The sequence below is a fragment of the Oreochromis niloticus genome, linkage group LG6, assembly GCF_001858045.2.
Source record: "Oreochromis niloticus isolate F11D_XX linkage group LG6, O_niloticus_UMD_NMBU, whole genome shotgun sequence".
Taxonomy (NCBI): Eukaryota; Metazoa; Chordata; class Actinopteri; order Cichliformes; family Cichlidae; genus Oreochromis; species Oreochromis niloticus.
In genome coordinates this window covers 41,503,405-41,528,902 of record NC_031971.2, presented here as the reverse complement: position 1 = coordinate 41,528,902, position 25,498 = coordinate 41,503,405, and the positions used below count along the sequence as shown (strand labels likewise).

Genomic DNA, 25,498 nt, shown 5'->3' with positions numbered 1-25,498 from the left:
GCATTTACGTGTGGACGAAGAAAACGGAGAAAACACAGCGTCAAAGGTGTGCGCCTTTTTTAACGTCACACTTTATTGTTTCGGTGAAATGAATTTCTACAATGGCGGACTTAGACAAAATACCGTTACTGTTAATTTTACTCTCTGCAGTGTTTAAATGCTTACATATACACACAGTTACTGTCCCTCCACACACAGGACTCAGTTCTGCTTCTATGCGCCAACTTTATTTACTCTTTCCCACCGAGGCTTCTAGACTTCTGATTGGCCAACATTTCTACACGGTTAGGAATATATCGCCACCTGCTGCTTTGGCATGTTCCTAGCAGCGCTTTCTTTAGTTTTTGGCTTTTACGTGTGGGCGGGATTTTTTTTAAAAACGAAAACGGAAAATCTCCGTTTTCAAAAATACCCGTGTATGTGTGGACGTAGCCAGAGATTTAGGTGGACATTTTTCACAGTTCCGGGAACATTTTTTCTGGGCTAACAGGCAGCTGTGTGATCTTTGCAGCACATTTCTGTTTGTAATAGCTCTAAAAAATGTAAATTCATTTAATAAAAGCAGCTGGGTCATTTTAAAATGTTCACAGATCAATGTATTATTTTTATTCTGAATAAACATCAGTTTTAAACCCGACTGAGGAAAACCTGAGTGTTTGGTAAGGTGGTCGGAAATAAACGAAGCTGTGATGACGGACGGTGAACAGCAGAGGGCGCAGTGGACCAGCAGGTGAAGCTTGGGGTTGCTTTGTTTTGACGCATGCTCAATCATCCAGGTAAATAAATCCCAAAAGTTTGAACGTGTTCACCTGGACGTTTCGTCATCATCACGTCACTCTTCAGAGTCAGCTGACTGCAGGTTTCCGCCATATAAACAGGACACAATGAAACTAGGATTTCTTTAGTTTTAAACTTAAAACCGTTTTAATGACGTCAGAACGTCACACAGGCAGCAGGCCCCGAGCGCGCAAAGTCTGACGTCAGTAGAGTCGCGCACGTGTGAGCGCACGGACGTGCACGGTCTGTCTGTTTCACTTCAGAACTGCTCCAGTGACGCGCGTCCCCGTATCTGTTTGACAGCCTCGGGCACGCGCAGGGAGTCTGCTCCTTTTAGTGGGGGGAGCGGCCCTCCCTCCTCCCTGCTCGGCCTCATCGCGGAGCTGCGATGAGGATTTGAAGGCTCGGAGCTCCGCGGGCGGCTCGGCGTCACCTCAGCGCCGCTTTGGAGTCACTGGATCGGACCGGCCGCTCACCGACCCGCCGCTCGGTCTGCTGGAGCCGGAGGCCCGGAGCAGGACCGCGTGTGTCCGCGGAGGGACCCCGCTCCTGCTCGGGCTTGCGCTGGGAGGCTCGCGGACGGGATTCGGAATCCGGGACCGGGACCGGGACTTGGATGCGTGTTTGGCCCCGCGGGAGGCAGCGGGAGTCCGCGAGGAGAGCCGGGGCCGATGGCGCAACGGGTGGGTAAAAACGGAGCGCGGAGGCACGCGCTGCTTTCAAGAAAACCCCGCGCGACACTTTTCATCAAAGTCGTCGAAAAACAAAGAAAAAGTTTCAGAAAGTAAAAAAGTTTCACTGCGAGAAACGTGACCGTGGAAAAGGTCACGAGGAAATAAAAATACCGTTTTATTTTTACACATTTAAAGTTTTGTTTTATTTTGTTTTTAAAGATTTAAAGTCTCATTTTAATTTAATTTAGTTTTTAAAGCAGAACTAAGAAGTGCGGCGAAAATAAGAACCAGCGGATTAATAAAAGCGGTAAATCCGGATGTTTTCATTGAGCTGCTGCTTTATGGAGATAAATCTGATATCCGAGATTATTCTAAAAAAAACAAATTAATTCTTTTCTTTTATTATTTTTTTTTTTTTTGAACGAACGAGAATTTCGTTTCGTTTTGTCTTTTTCTCAAACTCGGTAAATTAAAAAACGGAAACTATTTAAAACTAAAAAAGGTTTTTAATAGTTTATTTTAATATTCTTCTATTTTTAACATTAAAAAACAACAACTGCAACAACAACAATAATAATATAATATAATAATATGATAATAATGTAACAATAATAATAATAATAATAGTCCTTTAATTCGAGAAAATGGTAACTTTGGTGTGTTTGATTAAATTATTTTAACGCTGAATCATAAACAGATTCTTGCTGACAAACTTTGGTGAAACTTTATAAATTGAATCTTTTGCTCAGGATTATTTTTATTTTTACGATTTGTAATTTTTTCGTGATCTGAAGTTTTTTGTGATTCAGAAACTTTCAAACCTTTTTTCAGCTGAGTGTTTGTATTCATAATATTTTGGCCACAGCCTGTGCACGTGCACGTGTGCGCGCACGAGTTGTTGCAGTTTTGATGCACGTAAACGGGGGTGGACAGAATAATAGGAACACCTGCTGAGTCAAATCTGACGTGACTCAAACTTTGAGTTTTGGGGCTGAAGCGTCTCCAACATCTGGAAAAACGTCTGGATCGGAGCAGGGGGGTGGACAAAAAAACAGGAACACCTGCAGTTGCTGTTTTTCAGCGTTTCTGATTGTTCTGTCTGACTGGACGGAGGAGGAGGTCAAAGGTCACACCTCTCTTATCTGTGTTTTAGTATGAAGAGCTCGCCCACTACGGGCTGGAGGTGGTGGGTGGGGTGTATGGAGACCCTCCCCACCACCACCCTCACGCCGCTGCAGCTGCACGTTCCCTGCAAGCGGTTCACCTGGCCACCGCCGCCGCCGCCACCTACCCTCCACACCAGTACGCCCAGTCCACTCACAGCAGTGGCGGCAACATGGCCACCACAGCCGGGGACGCCGTCAAGAGGGACAAAGACGCTATTTACGGGTAAGGACATGTTCACGGTTTAACCACACAGGAGCTCATTCAGCAAGTACACACACACACACACACACACACACACACACACACACACACACACACACACACACACACACACACACACTCTGACACACCGACACTGACCCACTAAGGATCCATCGTCTCTGCTGTGCTGCAGCGTTTCTGTTTGTGTGTCTAAATAAACTGGTGCCTGAAGCAGCATGTGTGTGAGAGAGAGAGGGAGTGTGTGTGTGTGTGTGTGTGTGTGTGTGTGTGTGTGTGTTTCTCTCACCAACACTGTAATAACTCACAGACGTTTCACTGTGAGACAGTAAAGTCCGAATGTTTCCTCAGCCTTTACTCACAAAACTAAATTCATATTTTTATAAAAACATATAAAAGTTTTTTGCGCGGCTCAGATTGAGAACATTTCAGCCTCACTCGCCCAGACGTCTGCGTCTGCACGCCGAACCCCAAAAATCTTACAGCACTGCCATCAGAGTGTGTGTGTGTGTGTGTGTGTGTGTGTGTGTCCCAGCATGTTCCTGATATTTTTGAGAGTTTTCATAATAAATAATAAAATAATAAAATGAATTTCTAACAAACGCGTTCGTCACAGCTTTGCTGTTAGTGGAGGTGAAAAAGTTCAGAGGTCGTTTTCAGCTGGAGTAAAAATCCACGAGGAGTTTGGACGATGACCAAATGAACGCAGCACACACGACGTGTTTGGAGTTTATGAGCGCCTCGTGTTTCTCAGCTGCATTTGTATTAATGACCCTGCACGGGACGGCTGCAGCTGGCTCTTTGATTTCTTTAGATTTATTACATCAGTTTGTCTTCACAATGAAAAAAAACATATATATGTGTGTGTGTAAAATGTAGGCACTTAAATATCTTCTAATCTGTAGAAACGAGTTTTTAAAATGTTAAATATTATTTTGTTTAATTAAAGTTTTAAAAACAATAATTAAACAATTGTAAAACATTTTAATAAGTTAAATAATAAATTATGAGAATCACTGTTTTTATATTTTTATATTTTTACATTATATTTAAAGCATCTGTCCAACATATTTTCATAGTCTGAGGTTGAGCGCTCGAGTTTGATCCTGTCACAAACGTCTTCACTGCACTATTTAAATATGTTCATGATCAGCTGTTATTTTGTACCTAAAATGCCACAAAACTAAAACTTTCAAATCTAATTTTAATCAGCTGTTATAAATGACAAATTAATAGTTCAAAATTAATAATTAATTTTGCTGTTAAAAAACAATTCAATTACGTTTTGTACTAAAATATAACGTCATGATTTGTGTGTTTGACTTTGTTTTAATGTTGTGTGTTATGACCTGTATTGATTACTAAGTGCTGCTGTTTCAGTGTTGATCAGTGACCTGTTTTCCTTCCTCGTGTATCACATGTCAGCGTTGAGCTGTAGAGATGATGATGAAGCTGTGGCAGCAATAATGAGACGGCTCCTTCTGTTTTAACCACAGATGGTATCAAAGGTGTGAATTTTAAACCTGCAGGAGCTGACCCGTTTGGACTCTGCAGACTCTCCTAGTCTGGGCGCCTGCGGCACTTTTGTTTAACTGAGTTTTTTCTTTGTTTTGTGTTGTAGGTTAGTGGGAATCATTAAAATATCTGTCTGTCTGAAACAGCTAACAGATCATCTGCAGAGGAATGGCTTATTTGAAGAGTTTCAGTCAGGTTTCAGAGCTCATCACAGCACAGAAACAGCTTTAGTGAAGGTTACAAATGATCTTCTTATGGCCTCTGACAGTGGACTCATCTCTGTGCTTGTCCTGCTAGACCTCAGTGCTGCATTCGATACTGTTGACCATAATATCCTATTAGAGCGATTAGAACATGCTGTAGGTATTACAGGTACTGCACTGCAGTGGTTTGTATCATATCTATCTAATAGACTCCAATTTGTACATGTAAATGGAGAGTCCTCTTCACACACTAAGGTCAATTATGGTGTTCCACAGGGTTCAGTGCTAGGACCAATTGTGTTTACATTATACATGCTTCCCTTAGGCAGCATCATTAGAAGACATAACATACATTTTCACTGCTATGCAGATGACACGCAGCTCTATCTATCCATGAAGCCAGGTAACACACACCAATTAGTTAAACTGCAGGAATGTCTTAAAGACATAAAGACCTGGATGGCCGCTAACTTTCTGCTTCTTAATTCAGATCAAACTGAGGTTATTGTACTCGGCCCTGAAAATCTTAGAAATATGGTATCTAAGCAGATTCTTACTCTGGATGGCATTACCTTGGCCTCCAGTAACACTGTGAGGAACCTTGGAGTCATTTTTGACCAGGACATGTCCTTCAACGCACATATTAAACAAATATGTAAGACTGCTTTCTTCCATTTGCGCAACATCTCTAAAATTAGAAATATCCTGTCTCAGAGTGACGCTGAAAAACTAGTTCATGCATTCATTACTTCCAGGCTGGACTACTGTAATTCTTTATTATCAGGATGTCCTAAAAACTCCCTGAAAAGCCTTCAGCTGATCCAAAATCCTGCAGCAAGAGTCCTGACAGGGACTAGAAAGAGAGAGCAGATTTCTCCAGACTGAATCTGTTGATGACATCAGATTTTTACAGTTTGTAGATGCAGTTTTGTGTTGACTCTCCACTATAGAGGTCGGCTAACTTCAGTTAGGTTGGTAAGAAGAAGTTTCATAAAAGTATATTTGAGCAGTTCATCGCCCACAGACCATTCCTGATTGTAAAACTCTGAAATGAATCTTAGAGTTTGGTCTTGTCTGTCTTACATTTTTCGCACAGTCACATGTTTCCTTGTGTGAATTTCCTGCCACCTAAAAGCCGTTACTCCGTTTGTGCTCGCTCCTCTCCTGTAGCTAGCTACATGCTAGCACTGCGACAGCAGAGAGCTTTAGAAGTTATCATTAAAATATTAAAATCTGCCTTCTGCTGATGGATGAGCGGTTTGGGTCGACATTGTCCAGTCCCTTTTTCAAAGTCCCACTCCTCCTCTGCTGTTTGAGCTCCTTGTTTTACTTCTGTGGGAGATTCAGTCACGCAAAGATTCATGCCTCCCCCAAACAGCGAGGCTGCACTGCTGTAAAGTTTTCAGTGTGCTCGGCTAAAGAGGCCATGGTATTCCTGAGTGCAGCGTAAGCAAACACAAACACACAGAAAGTCTGAAGAAGGCCGAGCAGCTCCTGCAGGCAGCCTCCTCGGTCTGCTTCCTGCAGCCGAAGCGAGCTCACAGGGATCCTGGAAAAAGCTGAAGAATGAGATGAAAAAGCCGCGGTGAGCTTGAAGACTGGAAGGAGAAAAATGGACTAACTTCCTGTGAAGAAGACACGTTTAAAGTGAAACCGTGCACAGCAGTGTGTGACAGATTTGTCTGATAGAGTTTCAGCAGCAGGAAACATGTTGGAGCTCCGTCTGACCTCCTCCTCCTCCTCCTCTGTTCCTCCTGCAGACATCCTTTATTCCCGCTGCTCGCACTCATCTTTGAGAAATGTGAACTGGCAACCTGCACGCCGAGGGAGAGCGCCGTGGCCGGGGGAGACGTCTGCTCCTCCGACTCCTTCAGCGAGGACATCGCCGTCTTCTCCAAACAGGTGAACAGGAAGCGGTGGTTCATGTCTGAACATGCACATCAGGGTGGAGGGTTCGTGGAGAAGAAGCTAAAGCTCCAGCAGCAGTGTGGCTGAAGCTTTAGCTTCTGCCACCTGAGAAAGTCTCATTCATCCCACCTGCTGTGACTTTTTAGTCTATGGAGACAAAATAGGACGTTTAAACACTTCAGAGGATTTTTTAAGCCAAACGTGATGAGCGTGCGTCACCGGGATGAGCTCTGCAGGTTTCCCATAATCATCCTCGTATGTCTGTGTGTGCAGATCCGCTCGGAGAAGCCGCTGTTTTCATCCAACCCAGAGCTCGATAACTTGGTGAGTCATTTAAAGTGAGACTGAAGTAGCTGCAGGTAGCACACTTTCAGCCAAACTGGCCTCTGAGCTCCTATAAAGCCCAGTCATGTAGTCCCGGGGGGAATACCAGCATTTCAGAGGTAATGGGATCATGCTGGAACATCTGGGATTTAATGTCATGTATCTGACAGTACAGGAGAGCAGCGGTGCAGTGCGTATGCTCTGTATGTGTGCATTTATGAATCTGTGTTTCTCGCAGATGATTCAGGCGATCCAGGTGCTGCGTTTCCACCTCCTGGAGCTGGAGAAGGTCGGTCTAACTAACCAACATCTGCTGCTATTAGAGCGTGCCGCTAATCCCGGCTTAATCCTGCCGTCGTCACTGTGTTTCATTTAAACTTGACAGGTTTTGTTTGCTTATTGTGGTTTTTTGGTGGTGAAAGCATCTCCACGTCAGGCCCGCCTCTGCATTTTATTTCCAGGTTCACGAGCTCTGCGATAACTTCTGCCATCGATACATCAGCTGTCTGAAAGGCAAAATGCCGATCGACCTGATTATAGACGACAGAGACGGGAACAAGTCAGATGGCGAGGACTTTGTCAGGTCGTCGGCGAACCTCGTGGATCGGGTGAGCTCGCTCAACTTGTGAGGCACAACATACGTCGTCTTCTCCCGCTTTATTCAGATGTTATTGTACAGATGTGGAGGTTTGGGGATAGTTTCACCTTAAATTTACTGAATTTTAAAGATCAAATGCTGATTTTGTTGTAGCTCATGTAGAGTTTAGGGTGGAGTCAGAAATATTCCTGTACGTCCTGTTATGGACGCATGAAGTGAAGGCGGTGATTTTCCCTTTAATGTCGCACACATCCGAGCTCTGAGGGATTTCCACAGCACAGGAAATGATTTCAGACGCTCACAAAACTTAAAGCATCTTCATTCATCCTCACGCTTTTTCATAAGACGCAGAGGAACAAAAGGCTTCGAGCTTACGACCGATTTCGTTCCCACCTGAAAGATCAGATCAGTCCTCTGTTGGTGCCTTTGTCAAGGATCCTTGGAAGCAGTGACTGTACATAGAGCAGTGTTTTCAGGGAGGCCGAGGTGGCTCAGTCTCACCAACATTTGATTAGTGTCGACACCAAACGTGTCGAGCGGCACTTCAACTCTTTAGCCCTTCAGGCTACGTCCACACTAATGCGTTTTCGTTTGAAAATGCATCGTTTTCTCTGCGTTTTGGCCTCCCGTCCACACTGAAGCGGCGTTTTCTCTCAAGGAAAACGCTGCGTTTTGAAAACGCTCTCGAAAATGCATACATTTGAAAACGGTGTTTTCGCGTCGCAGTGTGGACAGCGAAAACGGTACTTTTTGAAAACGATAACATATGTTAGTCATGTGATGCAGTCATGTGACCAATTAAACTAAGCTAGCGGAGAGCATTATACAGCATTGTTTTGTTTGACAGCCCTATCAAAGATTAATATCAGTCTGTACGTGCTCCAGACAGCTTTTCTTCAAATTCTTTAACTCTCACTCGCTTTTGCAACTTTGTACTTTTGTGTTACTCGCAGCAACAACTCCACCTCATTGTTAGTCCATTTAAAAAACTCGGTGCTTTTCCGCCACATTTTGCCGCGACGTTTCAAAGAGCTGGAAAGTAAATAAAGGGCAGACAGAAACAGGAAGGTTGAATCTTCTTGCGTTTCACGCATGTGCAGAACTGGAACGTAAGCGTTTTCGGCCGTTTCAATGTGGACGCGCACCTCTGTGAAAACGACTAAAAACGATAAATGATAAATGGCCTGTATTTGTATAGCGCTTTACTCAGTCCCTAAGGACCCCAAAGCGCTTTACACATCCAGTCATCCACCCGTTCACACACACGTTCACACACTGGTGATGGCAAGCTACATTGTAGCCACAGCCACCCTGGGGCGCACTGACAGAGGCGAGGCTGCCGGACACTGGCGCCACCGGGCCCTCTGACCAAGTATGTCAGTGTGGACGCGGAGATGAAAACGCCGTTTTCAAATCTATCTGGGCTAGTGTGGACGTAGCCTCAAACTCAGAGAACAAAGCTCCACTTTCCTTGTGAAGTTCCTCGCCTCCTTGTTTCCTTCCCTTCTGTTTGATCCTTCCTGTTTCCCAGACTCATGTTCATGTTTAGTATGTTTTAGTACTTGCATGTTTCAGCCTTAAGGTTTCACTTGAATAGTTTTTGCTGGTTTTCTTCTCTGTCTTCAGTCCTCTGTGTGTATAAATAGTCCAGGCTTCCCGATACTCTGAGTCTTAAACCCTCGCACGAACCTGACGGCGTGAAATATCTTAACCATGACGAGTGCGTGTTAAAGCAGCAGCTCCAAATGGACAGCTTGCGTCATTGGCAGAGGTGAAGGTGTTTGCGGGAGCGTCGGATCCAGGTGGAAACAGACCTGATGAATGTTTGTAGTTTCTCGCTTCGGCAGGTTTCATGGAGCAGAGATCACGACAACTCTGCGTCAATCAGGTCGACCGGGACGCCGGGACCAGCCAGCGGAGGACACGCGTCCCATAGCGACGACAACAGCAGCGAGCCAGGTACACGTGGAGACCAAAGACACACCCCATCGTCAGACGCGGTTCAGGAAGGCCTCTGTGTCTTCCTGAAAAACCTCAAACTGAGCGTAGCGTTCAAGCACGTCTCTGCAAGCTCTTTTACAACCCATTCCAGCTCCTCCCCCTCATGATGTCACTGAGGCTGCTCCGCCTCTGGTGTCCACAGGAATGACTGTGAGTGGAAGAAAAGCGCTTTTCTGGGACGTTTAACCGTAATCCTGACAGTAAAATACAAACCGCGGTTATTTGCAGTTGGAGGTGTTTTGAAGAGTAGAGATAAACGATCCTGGTGTCGCAGGCTGACTAATCAGCTGCTGCTTCATTCATGATAAAATATTTTGTGGGCAGTGAAACATGAAGAAAAGCACACTGGGCTCCAGCAGCTCTGGCTTCGAGCCGCTGGTCTCGGTCCAGCTGGAGCGGGTCCCGCGGTTTCTCTGTCCACGCCTACGTTTACACGTTAACACCGCCACAGTCCACCCGCAGCTCTGACCTCCAGTCCACGTCTTGGTCGGGGTGGGATTTTTAAAAGCTGCTGCCGTACGCAGTGTGGTCGCCTGCCCATGATGATGGTTTTTATGAATTTATACTGGACGGGCGTCACTTTCATTTCTCATCACGTGCCTGAGCAGGAGACGACAAACACTCTTTTCTTTATTTCAAACCAAACGTTCGCCGTTCTGTCAGCTTAATGTTCGTTTTTATTCCCTCCCATCAGATCTGGTTGCTGATTGGTTGCAGCCATATTTGCATGAGCTTTCTGGATGTCTGTTTGTGGGACACGTTAAACATCCCTGACTCTGGGAGGAGCAGCCTTCTGAGACACACCTGTAAAGCACTGTGGTGCCGGCTGACAGATGGAGCTGAAAATCAGCTCATTTGCAAATCAAACATTTGCATGTTTCCTGCCTCACCTGAGCAGTAACTCAGCTTTGGAAGTTACTGACTCGGAAATCCTCCCGTGGATGGGAGGAGTCACTGGAGTCACAGGTAAACATTTGTGTGCCGGATCTCCGATGTTCTTTGACATGGAAGCCATAGCCTGTATAAAAAGATGGCAGTACCCGCCGTGACTTCACTCACTGGTTTCCACATTATCTTGTTGTTGGCACTTTAGCAGCCACCATGTTGGGTTTGGGTCAGGTGTGGCCAATCACAGGTGACCGCATCTAGATTAGTTATCAGCCAATGCTAGCTAGCATAGTTAGCATGCTCAGACTTCCTGGACGGTCTGTTACTACAGTAACCTCACAGGAGCCGTGTCATTGGTCAGATAATGTTATTGAAATGTCCCAAAAGGCTGCAGCATCACAGACATGGCCCACTGAGCGTGCACAGCTGTGGTGTTTCCTCCTGTAGCCCTGGAGGCTGATGGAGACGTCAGCTGCTTCTGTGCTGACAAAGCAAAGATGAGTGAACTCTTTGATGCATCGATACAGGAACCTCCAGTTCCTGATCATCATCGCTGACACAAGCCACAGACGGACACAAGAATCAGTTTAAGGCATAGGTGTCAAACTCTGGCCCGCGGGCCAATTTTGGCCCGCAGCCTAATTACATTTGGCCCGTGAAGTCATACCACATTATTATTAGAGCTGGCCTACTGGTATTATACAGCTAATATATATATATTGTTTAGTATTAAGCTTTGCTTGTTCCATATTCAGTTTTTCAGCAAAACTTGTTTGAGTCCATAAGAAAAGATTCATTCTTATATCTGGAGGAAGATTTTTTTTTTCAATAAATATTAATGTTGGCCCGCGACTTTGTTCCAGTTTTGAATTTTGGCCCACCGTGTATTTGAGTTTGACACCCCTGGTTTAAGGTGTCAGAGAGGATGTGATGATGTCACTGCGTGCTCAGTGTCAGCATGACCGACAGACGCACTGACAGGAAGACTGAGACTGAGTGAAATGACCCATCTTTGCCACAGACGGCCGGTTTCCTGTCTGAGGTGGGAGAGCTCGTGTCCACAGCCTGTGGTGGTTTTAGTGTCTCAGCGGGATACGTCGGCTTCGGTCTCAGTTTTTTCTGCTCCTGCGATGACCTCAGCAGTGAGGTCACTTTTATTAGAGCCTCGGATTGGCTGTTAGTGACAAGGCCCCGCCCACCACTGCCAGCTGAGAGGAAATGGTCCGTGTGGTGGAAAATAAAGACTTTGCTGGCCTGTGAGCGAGCGCGCCGCCAGCAGACCACGGCGAATAAAATGCTGGACAAACAGTTCTTACAGCACACGGCGGGGGGGGGGGGGCACACGGGAGGATGTGTCTGTTTTAATCTGCTGCCCTGAGTGAAGCTCTGTGCGCTGCAGGTTTGATTCCCAGCCTGACTGCCGAGCAGCCGACGTTTGGGTGGAGTGGGTGTTTCTGAGCAGGTTTCTTCGTGGGTCCTCCTCCCCCGCTGCACTCTGCAGGTTGTTGTGAAGTCGTGTTGTCACAAGCCATTAGCAGGTCGGGCTGGACCTGTTTCTCCTCGGGGAGCTGAGGTGGAGGAGGTGGGAGGTGTAAATCAGCCTCGAGGCGCTGGTGTTCGGCCTAATGAGGCTGAGAGCTTGTTTATGGAGTTACGCATCATTTTTATGATTATTTCCACCTTTTTGGGCTCCGGCGCTGCTCTGCCCCTCCCCCGGCTGCGGCGGGGACCGTCGCCCCGACCTCGGCCCGGTGCCGTTAAAGAGCAGAGAGAGTGCAGTAAAAACAGGCCGTGCACACGCGTGTGTGTGTGTGTGTGTGTGTGTGAGTGTGTGTGTGAGTGAGTGTGCGAGTGTGTGTGTGTGTGTGTGAGTGAGTGTGCGAGTGTGTGTGTGTGTGTGTGTGCGAGTGTGTGTGTGTGCAAGTGTGTGTGTGTGTGTGTGTGCGAGTGTGTGTGTGTGTGTGCGAGTGTGTGTGTGTGTGTGTGTGCGAGTGTGTGTGTGTGTGTGCGAGTGTGTGTGTGTGTGTGTGTGTGCGAGTGTGTGTGTGAGTGTGTGTGTGTGTGTGTGTGTGTGAGTGAGTGTGCGAGTGTGTGTGTGTGTGTGCGAGTGTGTGTGTGTGTGTGTGTGTGTGTGTGAGTGTGCGAGTGTGTGTGTGTGTGTGTGTGTGTGTGTGTGTGTGTGTGTGTGTGTGTGTGCGAGTGTGTGTGTGTGTGTCATTCACTGCTCTGATACTCTTAACCACGATCACATATCCTCATCACCTGCTTGTGTTTTTTTTCGTTTCTCTCGCCGTGTCCTGGTCAGGTGACTGCCTGGATAACGGCGTGGCGTCTCCCAGCACGGGTGATGAAGACGACCCCGACAGGGACAAGTCGCACAACAAGAAGAGAGGAATCTTCCCCAAAGTGGCCACCAACATCCTGAGAGCCTGGCTGTTCCAGCACCTGACGGTGAGTCACCTCAGGCCGCGTGGTCACTTCCTGTTCCACCTCCTCTCTCACCTGTCACGTTTTGCTCAGACGTCACATTGACCTTCCCACCCTTCATATCCCTGCTCCCTACCTGGGGCGGTGACCTCTGACCTCTGCTGGAGTCCAGGTGTTTCACCTGCTCGGAGGCCTCCGGGACACGTCCCCTGGTTTCCTGATTGCGTCCTGACCTGACTGTTACAGAGTTGTGCCGTTTGCTAACAGGTTAAACCGGAGCTGTGAGCCCTCATCTGTACTTCCAGGTGTGTCTGGATTTTTCCAGATTATCCGTCTGTTGGTCCTGTAACGTACCCGTGTTGTCATGAAGCTCAAAGAAGTGGGAGGAGCTAAGCCCGGGCTTAGAGCTGAAAATCCCCGTCCTGACTGACTCATCGCTTTTGGCTGCAGCCTGCAGAAAAACCAACCCTTACACACACACACACACACACACACACAAACACCTTCAAACATGGCCGGGCTAACTCGGGTCCCACTCAGCGAGGGTCGGGGCTGCTGCCAGGACTCTGACAGATGGGAGGTAGGAAGAAAAATGGCGGGGTGGCACCTGAGTGAGGGAGATGGCAGAAAAGAGGCGTTGGCTGTGGAAGGTCACGGTCGTGCGAAGAGTGAGGCAAACAAACCTGCAGAGCGCACCGACTCTTCTGACACGGAGAGGCGCAGGAATCATCGTCCTGAAAAGTCAAACAGCGGTTTTGTTGGAGTCACGTGTCCTCCCGGGATCATGTCCACACACAGAGGCGGATCTCGGAGGTTTCAAGTCCTGCGAGCTGGATTCATCAAGTTATCAATAGCAGGTTGTGATTACTGTGCTGAGTGTGACTGACAGCTGGACACGCCGCGATGGCTCCTGATGTTTGAACACACAAACAGCTGTAAGTGCGTCACTCAGACAGGACAGAATCTGTAATCCTGTGAAAGTGAGGCGAGCTCGTTAAATCAGCGAGTTTAACGCTGCAGGTTTACAGTCGTGTTTCCCACAGGTGAGACCGACGGTTCTGCCCCTTACATCGATCGGCGAGGGGCGTTAGAGATCTGTGGGCCCCGCAGCCATTGCAGGAGACGGCCGCCGCCTCAGTCCTGCCGCCGCCTCAGTCCTGCTTCCTGTGTTTGTTTTCTCTACCCTGACTGCCCCTGCTGAGGGGTGATGTCACCGAGTGCCCCTCGTGAGCGACCTCGCAGCCCTCGATCCTCGATCGCTGCTGTTACGCTGTCGAGGCCTAAAGGCGAAGGCACCCTTGGTCCAGCCATCAGGACCCGTGACCTTTGACCCGCCTGATGCTCACAGAATCACTTCCTTTAATTCACTTCTAAAGAGTTTGAGTTTACGGCGTGACGGGTTTACGGTCTGTCAGGACTCTGAGTGACGGCGAAGAGACGCGTGGAGTCGGTGTGGACGTTTCCGAGCTAATATCCGTTAGACTGAGGGTCGTTTACGGCCACCATCTTTAATTGTAGTGCTTTCTCAGAGGCGTGCGTGTGTTGGAGGCTGTTCGTCTTCCCCTGAAGTCAAACATGGACTCCAGTGAGCCAAAGCTCATAAACGCCAAACCGCAGGCCGAGCTGTGTTTACAGCACACACACCGACCCGTTTACAAGTGTGAGTGTAACACTCGGCTGTTAATGAGTGTGTAATTCGCCTCCCTCCTGCTTTTACAAACTCGAGCAGAAGCTTTGTGTGCTGTCGCTTGTTTACGGTCGCCGGCTCATTAAAACGCCGCGTCCGCCCGCAGACTGCAGCGAGGCTCCGATGCAGCAGCTGGAACGACTTTCCGGGTCCGAGAGGAAAGACTTGGAGACTTCAAAGCAGCACTGCAATTACAGAGAGGAGCTCCGAGGGCCTCCGCGGTTCAGCAGGAAGCCCTGACGCTGACCCCCCCGGCTTCCGACTGTCAGGGGTCAGAGGGCGGCGGGACACCTCCACCCATCCATCAGCATCAGCAGCTGTTTACAGCCTCAGAGCTGCAGATGTGGGTGGAAGAACGCAGCTAACCAGCAAAGCAACACGTGTGCAGCTCCCCCCTCCCCCCCCCCCCACACACACACACACAATCGGAGCCACACCGAACAGGAAGTCTCTCTAATAACGCCATCAGACATCAAACGCCCCTGAATGGAAATCTACCTTCGCCTCCATCTGGTCCTGGCGTCTCCTCCCAGACTCCGTCCATCATCGTGTCGCCCCCTCCCCCCGCCCTGAGTATACAGTCTGATGTTCGGCGCCACAGAGTGAACAAATGGAGAGCATTAACGTGAGCGTGATTGTGTTTACGGCCTCAGACCGCACAGAGAAACGCTCCGTGTACATGTGAATGCGGCCTCATCATCATCATCATCATCTGTATTAACAGGTTTATCCATCATCGATATCTGACTGAGCTCATCATGTAGGTCAGCATCAGCAGATGAAATCCTGACTCCTTCATCTGATGACATCATCAGCTAGCTGACCTGCCGCGGGGCTAACTTCCAGCTAGCAGGTTGGTCGTCATCCTCGCTATATGAACCTATAACACGGAGGAGCAGGAGGAAACGTCCTGCGTCCAATCACAGGAGAGCTTAGAAGGACCCTCAGATAAACTTATTGCACTTCCTGTCCTTCAGCACAGGATGCAGCAGCTCCTTCAAACACATTTTATCCACATGAAGCCGCTTTGGCTCCAAAGGCTCCGCCCTCCAACGCTCAGAGCAACAATCGGGGAGCGTTTGCTTCTGACTGCCTCCGACAGCAGACTCACTTCGTACTGAGCTGACACTTTGAGTCTTTTCAGAGCAAAGAAGGCGGGACCAGCCCGGCTTGTTTTTCTCTGTGAGGGTGGAGGCGTGTGCAGATGCAGATCTGGGGTCAGCGTTCGTTAGGGAACCTTTTGTGATCAGAGGCGCTCCGTCACCGGCGGGGCTCTGGGGCTTTGCTCAAAAAGAAAGGCCTCTGTGCGGGAAGGCCGCCTCACCCTGCAGTGAAAACATCATCCATTACCTCTGTGACAGGCTCTCCGGGGGCCCCGGGGCCCCGCCCTCTGCAGGGGTCGCCTTTACTGACCTCTCACCCCCCGCCCGCCTCGAGCACACCCAGAAATGGTGCCGCATGTGTCCACATGCATCACACGGCGTCCTTTCTTCCCTGACAGCGTGAATGATCAAGCGATGAGAAGAACGGGGTCACGTTGGGGCCAAAAACATGGCCGCAGCCACACACTCGCAGACCGCCGTGTAAAACCCAGAGTGGAGCTCAGGCCTGTCCATCTGTTAGTGACATCACAGCAGCCACGTTACTGGTCACATGATGTCATCGAGAAACAGCACAAACACAAAATGTGTTTAGTGAGAACGACACGAGACTCGTAGGATTGATGTAACGTGACAGCGCTGACGTGGACGACCATCATCAACCTGAAGAACGTCTGTTTGTTTCCTGTGATGATGATGATGATGATATGGCTGCTGCAGCCGTCATGCTGAGTGTTGGACAGAGTTTGGCAGACGCGCTGGGATGTAAAAAAACTCCAATCACAGATCAACACTTTGTTTTTCTCCCAGAAGCACCGAAGCATCAATAATTGATTTTATTTATTCCAGAATGAAGATTTCATCTGTCAGGATCACACACACACACACACACACAGACACACACACACACACACACAGACACACACACAGACACACACACACAGACAGACACACACACACACACACACACACACACACACACACACAGACAGACACAGACAGACACACACACACAGACAGACACAGACAGACAACATGCTGTGTGTGTGTGTGTGTGTGTGTGTGAATATTTACACACATGTATAAACATGTAAACATTTATTTATTTAACATTACCATAAATATTTATGTGAGCCGTGTGAACACTCACAGTGTCCATCAGGCTCTGAGTGCTGCCCCTCAGCTGGCTTCCACAGGTTGTCCAATCAGAATCCACCCCTGCAGTCTCAGCAGCAGTGCAGTTCAGAGGAAGAAGCTTCTTGATGAAGATGAGGAATAGAGATGAGTGGTTGTTAGCTACATTTCTTTTGCACAGTTACAGAGTCGTGTTGGCGTTGTGTTAATAATTGGGCTGACTCCGCCCTCTGACAGGGGCGACTGTGGTTTCAGAGCTGCGATGAGCTCCGTCTGTCTGTAAACAGCCCGGGGTCTCTGCTCTCCTTTATCTCATCCAGTTTGTGATGAAACCTTCCCCGGAGACACGTTAGCAGCCTTCCCCTGGAGAACGCCGCTCAAACGTGACGAAACGGCGTGCTGATTGTGGCCAGTTAGATGCTGTTTAGGACAATTACCTGCTATCAGATCACAGAGCTTTGGCAGGAGGACGGGACGTTTCCCTGCTCGCCACATGAAGGGAGGAGGTGGTGAAACCTTAAATGGGTTTTTAGTCAAAGCAGGAGGTGCTGAAAGAAACCTGCCAGCTTCTCCTGTCTGCCGTCACAGGACGAGCCTTCCAGCCTCTCGCAGCTCCACTCTCTCTATTTATGCCTCCACCGCGCCCTCAGAGACATTTTTAATACCACCATAAATTTATCCACCTTTAAACAAAACCTTGATTAGAGCCCAGAGAGACGGCCTGGCTGAGAGGGAGTCCTGCAGAGTCCTGCAGAGTCCTTACTCTGCTACAAACCTGCCTGTCACTCAGTCGGCCTCCTCTCTGGATGAAAGTCCAGCTTTACGTCAGTGACAGTGTGGGGCTCCATCTCAGTATGAGTCTGACCTGGAACTGAGCGTGCTGTCCACGTTGGCCTGCACATCTGGGTGTCTGCAGACTGGACCGAGGGTGGTGTTAGCTCAGTGTGGAGGTGCTGCTCTGTGGGGCCGGGCGGCGGCCTGCCGTGGACGACCGGCAGCAGCTGGTTTCAGTCAGCGCACCAACAAACTCAAGACATTATTTATTGTTCACGGCGCTGCTGAACGTCGTTAACATGAACTTTACATGAACTCCCACACACCCACCCCTGACCCCCACCCGAACCCCCAGTGCTTTATTTAAAGTGCTGTTTTCCACAAATGCTGCTTTGAGACATTTGGCACGAAGTGAGCTGCAGACAGCCGGGACGCCGTAACGTCTCAAAGATACATTTTTCACTCACAGCATAGAGAACAAAAGAAATATTAAAACTGAAAAAACACTTCATATGTCACCGTCCACAGCATGCAGCCGCAGGTTAGAGAAACACACACTTTACATAACAGTCACTGAATCTTCAGAGGATTCAGAATCTGCAGGCTCAAACACCGGCCGGCCGTCTCAGGGATTATTTTCTGTCATGTTTATAAGTTTATCTGCAGACGTCATGTGTTTAAATCCAGATGATCAGCTGTGATCAGAGCGTTCGCTCAAATGAAACAGTGACTGTTAAACTGCAAACGTACACGGCAGTTACACCACCACGTCACCGGTGTTTTAGTAAAAATGACACACCTACACAGTGTGTGTGTGTGTGTGTGTGTGTGTGTGCTGATTAGGCACACATTAACAGGAGTCCCAGGATGCTTCCTTCTCTAATTGGCTCACTGCTTCCTTTGTTATTTGCAGCACCCGTACCCGTCGGAGGAGCAGAAGAAGCAGCTGGCTCAGGACACCGGCCTCACCATCCTGCAGGTCAACAACTGGTGAGTCACCAAGCAGTCGCAGGTATTTATGGGAAGGCCCCACCCCCACGCCGAGCCTAATGAGCGGGGTGCGGGTGAATTCCTGCGGGGTTTCTTCGTCTCCACTCTCAGGAGGACGGAGGTGCTTAGTTAGAGAGCTAATTGGAGCTCTGAGGTGGAGACCTGAGGGATGCTCTGCTGGGAGTGTGTGTCACCTGCACCTCACCTGTGCTAATGTTGCCAGTAGAGTGAATAAATGTCCGTATCCATGTCTGACTGTGTTTCTCCAGCACAGCTGCCCTGTGCCCAAATAAACTCGTCACTAACGGTAAAAGTCTGAGTGTCGAGGAGGCAAACACAGGAGGCTAGGAGAAGGAAGCAAGGAGAGGAGAAGAAAGTGAAGTGCACGGCCGTGAGGTCAAACTGCCTCCGGTCCCGTTACCATGGCAACAGTTTAACATTTTTCAGGAGAACGACTCGTTAATGACTTCAGAATCTGACACAGCGAGCGTGAAAGCTTCAGTTTAATAAAAGAACGTCTTCTCACCGGGCTTCAGCGATCCTCGCGTCAAAAACAGGAAGTCGAAAATATCCGATTACTGTAGAAAAACAAAACTATCCCCCGCCACCTCCGCCTGTGTCGCCATCCCTCCAGTCAGAGAGGCCACGCCCCACACAAGCGAGTTATGTACACGTCCTCGCCCCGCACAGGGTGTGAGTCTGTGGGGCTGGCTCACTGCTGCCTCTGCTGGTCGTCAGAGGAACTGCAGGCTTTCATTTTTCAGCCTGTCAGGTCGGCGTGTGTATTCATGTTTTATGAAACAAAAGATAGAAAGAGGGTCTTTTCTCTGATTCGCTGCCTATCACTGTGACATCTCGCTGCTCGCCGCCTCACTGATCCAGGAACCTCGTACGTCCTCTGGGAGAACACACCATGGCGAGGTTGGGCACGCTCAGACCGATCACGTCTGTTTTGTTTGGCAGCTTGTTGCCTAGCTTCACGTGTCACTCGTTTGTCTGCTGACGTGGCGACTAACTCGTGAACTTGTGACACGAATGCTGCGGCGAACGTGAACACCCCGACTGGACGCACTTCCCGCCTGTTTTGCATGTGTTTGTTATGAAAAGCCTGTGAGTGATGGCGGGGATTAAGGTCGCCACTTCCTGGGCCGCTGTGATTGGACGGTTTGTGAAAGCGTCCGACATCAAGGTGAATTCATTCGCTCGATGATTCGTGTGAACGAGAGGAGGAAGTTTATTATTCAGACATGAGACGACACGTTAAACTCTGTGTGTGCGTGTGTGTGTGCGTGTGTGTGTGTGTGGGGGGGGGGTGCAGTTGGTGTAAATGGCATTTTCATGGCAAACAGCTGGACTGGTTTATTTAAACACGCCTGTGGTGGAGAGTGAGGGGGTGCTGACCTGAGAATGACTCTCTAAGTGGGCGGAGCTTCTACATGTTTTACAAGCAGGCGGATGGGGAGTGTGTGTGTGATTAATAGATCTGCTTTGTTTAAACACTGACTGTACAGAGCGGCGCGAGCCCGCCCCTCCCCGCCGGGTCGTGGGGGGTCAGGAGGCCGATCGTCCTTTGAAGCTACGCCTGAAGTTTTCATTATTTCAGAGAAATCAGGTTCTGGTCGCGTTGTTTTCCTCTGGCCTTAAATGTGTTGGAGGCAAGAAACAAAATGGCGGCCTAGTGCTCCAGAGGGATCGTGACCACGGCCTTGCACGCGGTCCCAGATGTAGGACTTTCAGTCGTCCCGGCAGGTCGGTTCTGGAGGTCTGAGGAGGAGGCTCCACTCTGTGACTCCGGGTGTTTCCTGTTACTGTCTGAGACTTGGAAACGGTTCCTCAGAGGTTTTTGAGTGTGCCGGTTCCAGGGGTGACACCTTTGCGGTGATGGGGCTCGCGGTTCCTGTGATGCCCTTTGGCGGGTAGGTTTAGTGGGAGCGTACGTCTTCTCTGCAGTGGACCTCTGCAGAGCAACCATTTGACCTCCATAAGAGGCCGACCACGCCATTGGACCATTAAACGCTGGGACTTTCCCTCCTGGGTCGTCGCTCTGTGCTGGGGTCGGGTTTTCAGCACATTTTTGTCCCTACATTCTTTCCTGCCTCCCTCCTGATGGATGATTTTTCCCTGTAGGATTCAGTAAGCTGGGATAAGGGGCTAACGGGCTGATGGCAGAGAGTTACTGAGAGCTTTACTCTGACTCACCTCATGACCATCTCACCCTTCCTCCTCCCCCCTGTACCTTTTTCAGTCCCCCGGAGGTCAGCTGTGGCCTTTGTTTTTCTGAAAAGAACCCCCCCACCCTCCTGTTGAAATGGTCCTTTCCCCACCCGGGGCTCAGTATGTAGGAGGACATAAATCAAGTAGGAAACCATAGAGCTTTCACTTGAGGCCGGGGGGGGGGAGGGCTACATAGGTCTTTAAGTTGAGGAAGGCCAGAATGGGGGGGGGGGTGACTAATGGGAGTAACTGGCGAGGTCACAGGAGGTGCCGGGTCGGAGGTCACGCATAGCAGGATGATGGCTTTAGAAGCGTATTTAGGAGATGTGGCCAGTGCTCACCAACGGCTTCCCATTGGTTAATCTCCAGGAAGTGATCTGATTGATTTGTGCTGATCATGTTAAACATCTAACAGTTTCTGTTCTGCCATTAAAAAAATGTCCAAACTGGATTGTAGACATTTATTTAGTAGTAGGTCAGATGGACCTGAGTTCCAATAAGCTGATTCTGTAACACGCCTGCATCAGGGCGCTCTCCTACACCGAGGCCTCGATGTTTGCGTAAATGACGGTAAAATTTAAACCAGTGAGCTGAACGAGTTTCCAGTGAAGCCAGTTTGAGCTGCTCGGTGTTTAAACTGAACCTGAAGCAATTTATTATTAACGAATAAAATCAAAGATTTCTCCAGAATAACTGTGAATGCTGTTGGTGACCTGAGGTGGCTGCCACGTGGCCAGACCTCCAACCAAAGTGTACCTAATGAACTGGTCCAAAGTGGGTTAGCGAGGAAACGTCAGAGGTAACGCTAGCTTCGGTAACGGGGTCGACACCACGCAGTAAAGCTATGCAGCAGCTCGTTCTCTCCTGTTTGAACGAGTTTATTGTCGTTGTTAAAAAACAAACTGTTGACTTTTTTTCTTTGACTTTCAGGTTCATCAACGCAAGGCGGCGGATTGTTCAGCCCATGATCGATCAATCCAACAGAGCAGGTGAGGTCTCACAGGTGTATTAGCGGCTGACGAAACCGGACGATGTTGGAGCTCAGCGGCTGATTTATGGCAAATAATCTGGAACGTTTCCATAAAATCAGAAACTCCTCTAGTATCCGTGCTCCTCCAGCGTGTCTGCACGAGTTTTCCAAACGCCCGGCTGGGACCGAAACGCCAGTGTTCATGGGAACTCGGTCCGAATGTAAGGCGAGCTGAAAAAGCGGCGTCTCGCTCGGTTCCTCGGAGCGTTGGAGCGAGTGGAGAGGCTTAAACTCTGAATAGCTTCTAAACCCTGGCGGGATTAGCTCCAGACAAAGACGCTAATCGCTTTGACTGACCACTCCATTCAACGTTTGAAGCAGAGATTAAAACAAATAGGAGCCCCGGCTAAAGTGGAGCTAAAATCCTGTTAGCCTTTTGGCCCTTGAACTTTCTTAGCATTAACCCCGCAGCTGACTTCCTCACAAAGGTTTGGAAACGCCGCTGAAAGACGGCGGTGAGAAACAGCTTCAGGGAACGAGGCCGATTCCACCACGAGGAACCAAACCTCTCCGTTCATGTCCGACCGATGGCCCCCACCACTGCGAGAACATCACAGCTGCTTTAACAGATGTGACGTTATTCCAAAGGTATTCGAACACGTAATGCAGTGATGTGATGTTATATTTCTTTTACGTTTTGCTTCTTTTCCTGCTGCGTTTTCATAACACAGCACGCGTGAAAACAGCCGATCGTTTGATATTTGGAAGCAGTCGTTTTCTATCGATTCGTGTTTTTACCCAACAGCAGAGTGAGGGAGGCTTTCATGTGAAGCCAGCTTTTATTAGAAGCAGGCGCTAACCTCCGATTCCCATCGCTCTAATTGGAGCGCAACGCAGGAGCTAACGCAGCTGGCCTCAGACAGATGAACTGAGGGGTGGCACTCGGAATCACGTAAAGGAGGATTATTTTGGACTGTGAATCATGCACAGTTATTCTGCACAGACTGTAAGTGTCAGAAAAAAACTAAACAAGAAGCTGGGCGGGAAAAAGATCACGGACGGACCTGATTGGTGTGGATCTGAACACGCCTTTGTGTGTGGCTGTAACATGGAGGCTGTGGCGGTGTCAGTGCAGGCCGGCCGACGGCCTCGGGTCCCGACTCCATGCGTCCTCCACCATTAAAACGAGCTGTCGTCTCTCTCCCCAGTGAGCCAAGCACCGCCGTATGGCCCAGATGGCCAGCCAATGGGAAGCTTCACGGTGGACGGTCAGACGCCCATGGGAATCAGACCGCCTGGTAAACACACACACACACACACACACACACACAGCTTATGCTGCTGTGGGCTCGATTGTGTTTCATTATTGCAGAATCTGCACATTGAAATCAAAGTTTAGATTTAACACAGAGAGGACGGCTTATTGTGAACTGAGCTTCATGCAAAGCTACAGTCCAGGAGATCACAGTCGTGGCTGATTTCATAGTTTTATTTCCAGAGGAGCTGAAGGAAGGGGGCAGTGCTTTCATCTGTGTGTGTGTGTGTGTGTGTGTGTGTGTGTGTGTGTGTGACAGGTCCGATGGGTGGTGTAGGGATGGGGATGGGCGTGGAGGGACAGTGGCACTACATGTAGCACCACCGCCTGCACCCTGCAGCCAGAGGAGCCGCCCGGCGTAGCAGGAAACCACCGTGAGTGACGCCACACAGAGCCAGCACTTCCTGCATTCTCTTCAAATTAAAGGCGTTCTAGTGTTTTCAGTGGACCCTTTGCTGCTTAAAAGGGCTTTTAATTTGAAAGAGATCTTTAGACTTTCTTGTAATCTGGCTGTTTGAAGTGAATCTGCTGCTATAAAGACGTGACAGAAACGCCCGCGGCCTCTGCGCTGGTGGCACTCAGCCAATGTCAGTATGTCGCGCACTTTGGATTGATCCTGAACGGCTCCAACAGCCTGAGCTTCAGCACCTCCTCACTAATTAAAACCAGTTCCCTCTGATTTAAAGGTCAATGAATCCTCTGAGAGCCGCTCCACGTTCAGTCTAATGAACTGATCGTTAGCGAGAGGCACGCTCATCTCTTTATTTGATTACACAGAGTCCAATTACTCTGTAAGCAGTTTTTATTATTAAGGAGGAGGAGGAGGGAGGGAGGGTGAAGTCAGTGGAGACGGCAGGTCGACGAGTTTTTCTTCTCAGCTTTTACTGAACGATGCTCTCTCTCTCTCACACACACTCTCTCTCTCTCTCTCTCTCTCTCTCTCTCACACACTCTCTCTCTCTCTCTCTCTCTCTCACACACTCTCTCACACACACACACACACTCTCTCTCTCTCTCTCTCTCTCTCTCTCTCTCTCACACACTCTCTCTCTCTCTCTCTCACACACTCTCTCTCTCTCTCTCTCACTCACACACTCTCTCTCTCTCACACACACTCTCTCTCACTCACACACACACACACACACACACACACTCTCTCTCTCTCTCTCTCTCTCTCTCTCTCTCTCTCACACACACACACACACACACACACACACACACACACACACTCTCTCTCTCTCTCTCTCTCTCTCTCTCTCTCTCTCTCACTCACACACACACACACACACACACACACACACACACACACACACACACACACTCTCTCTCTCTCTCTCTCTCTCTCTCTCTCTCTCTCTCTCTCACTCACACACACACACACACACACACACACTGGTTCCTGAGGCTACATCGGGCCTTCCTCCTGATCTCGACCCTCTGTGTTTCCTCTGCAGGACTATGATCAGGTCTGCAGACCTCCATAGCGTGGAGCGGGACCCCACGCCTCTTCACCCCCACCCATCAGCTCTCCGCCCTGTGGGCGTGGCCTGATGAGGAAACACCTGAGCTTGCCTCTGTTCTCGGCGGGCCTTCTCAGAGCGCTCCACGGACTAAAAAGAGAAACGTGAGGACAGACGGCGATCGTAAAGGCAAAGACGAACGCCGTCCACCGCGCGTTTCTGGATTTGATCACTTCCTGTGATGTAACCGCCCAGAACGGACAGATCTGCAGCTCGCTAATGGACTCCTGAAGCCGTTTGCTCTGCAGACAGAGCGAACCTGTGACGTGGACGGACAGTTTTGGACCGTAGACCCCCTCAGACCTCCCACTCCGTAAATAAAACTGATTCTGTGGATTTCTGAGTCTGATTTTTGACTCTTGCTGCGTTTGGTGCTTCACTGAAATAAAACGTCAGCACTTCAGTTTATTGTTCAGCTCAGCTGTGACACGTTTCTATCCAAGAGTTAAAAAATCCACTCTGGAAAAAAACTTAAGTAAAAAACTAAATAAAGTGAGAATGAGACTTCTTTTAAGGTTGAATTAAAACTTATTTTGAACTGCGGGCATCATTCAGCTCCCGTGGATCAGGTAAACAGTGCAAAGATGTTTAACTGCACATTTAATCCTGAAATATGATCATGTGATTCCTGCTGTTACGGGTTCAAAATATTGGGGATGGATACATGATTCTAATGTAATGATAAAATAACAGTAAAATATCTCTTCTCACTGCAGCACATCTGGTTGTCTGCATGATGAAGGAGGCTTGTTTAAAAATGTGTGAGTGTGTAAAAGACCGCCTGTAAACAACAACAACAACAACAACATGGAACATACATTTCAACAGTTGATGGTCAAAATCAGGAACTCTCATTTAGTCCTGTGTTATTGGATCGCTCGGGTGTCGCGAGGAGTTTTTATTGGCAGGAAAACAGATTAAAGTCCGAACTTTCTGCCTTCGTCCGACGCCTCAGTGAGCCTTATGTTTCACACCCCTGCCATAACACAGACAGTCCCACCGTGTGCTCTGCGACCCCCTGGTGGGCTGTGATGGTACTGCAGGTGAACCCCATCACTCATTTACAATAAATGAATTTAAATTAAATTGAGTT

At 48.8% G+C, this 25,498-nt stretch overlaps 1 protein-coding gene across 2 annotated transcripts; it reads left to right on the top strand.

Moving 5' to 3' along the window:
* Positions 1-21: 21 nt before the first annotated feature.
* On the top strand, positions 22-25,120 carry meis1a (Meis homeobox 1 a). Of its 2 annotated transcripts, XR_003220653.1 has the most exons (13): positions 23-1,460; positions 2,605-2,840; positions 6,316-6,457; positions 6,737-6,787; positions 7,026-7,076; positions 7,249-7,395; positions 9,233-9,344; positions 12,580-12,725; positions 18,310-18,386; positions 21,531-21,589; positions 22,779-22,868; positions 23,145-23,259; positions 24,340-25,120. XR_003220653.1 is itself a non-coding variant. In XM_025908422.1 (12 exons), exons 1-12 carry the CDS (start codon positions 1,449-1,451, stop codon positions 24,345-24,347), a joined length of 1,131 nt encoding a protein of 376 aa, XP_025764207.1. In that variant the 5' UTR covers positions 22-1,448; the 3' UTR covers positions 24,348-25,120. The 2 variants fall into 2 exon arrangements, 1 of the variants encoding a protein (XP_025764207.1); XM_025908422.1 differs by lacking the exon at positions 23,145-23,259 and having other exon boundaries at positions 22-1,460.
* Positions 25,121-25,498: the final 378 nt, after the last annotated feature.

Coding starts and splice junctions, on each gene's coding strand:
- meis1a (XM_025908422.1), top strand. Junction 7,396..9,232: donor CGGCGAACCTCGTGGATCGG/GTGAGCTCGCTC, acceptor TCGCTTCGGCAG/GTTTCATGGAGCAGAGATCA. Junction 21,590..22,778: donor CGATCAATCCAACAGAGCAG/GTGAGGTCTCAC, acceptor CTCTCTCCCCAG/TGAGCCAAGCACCGCCGTAT.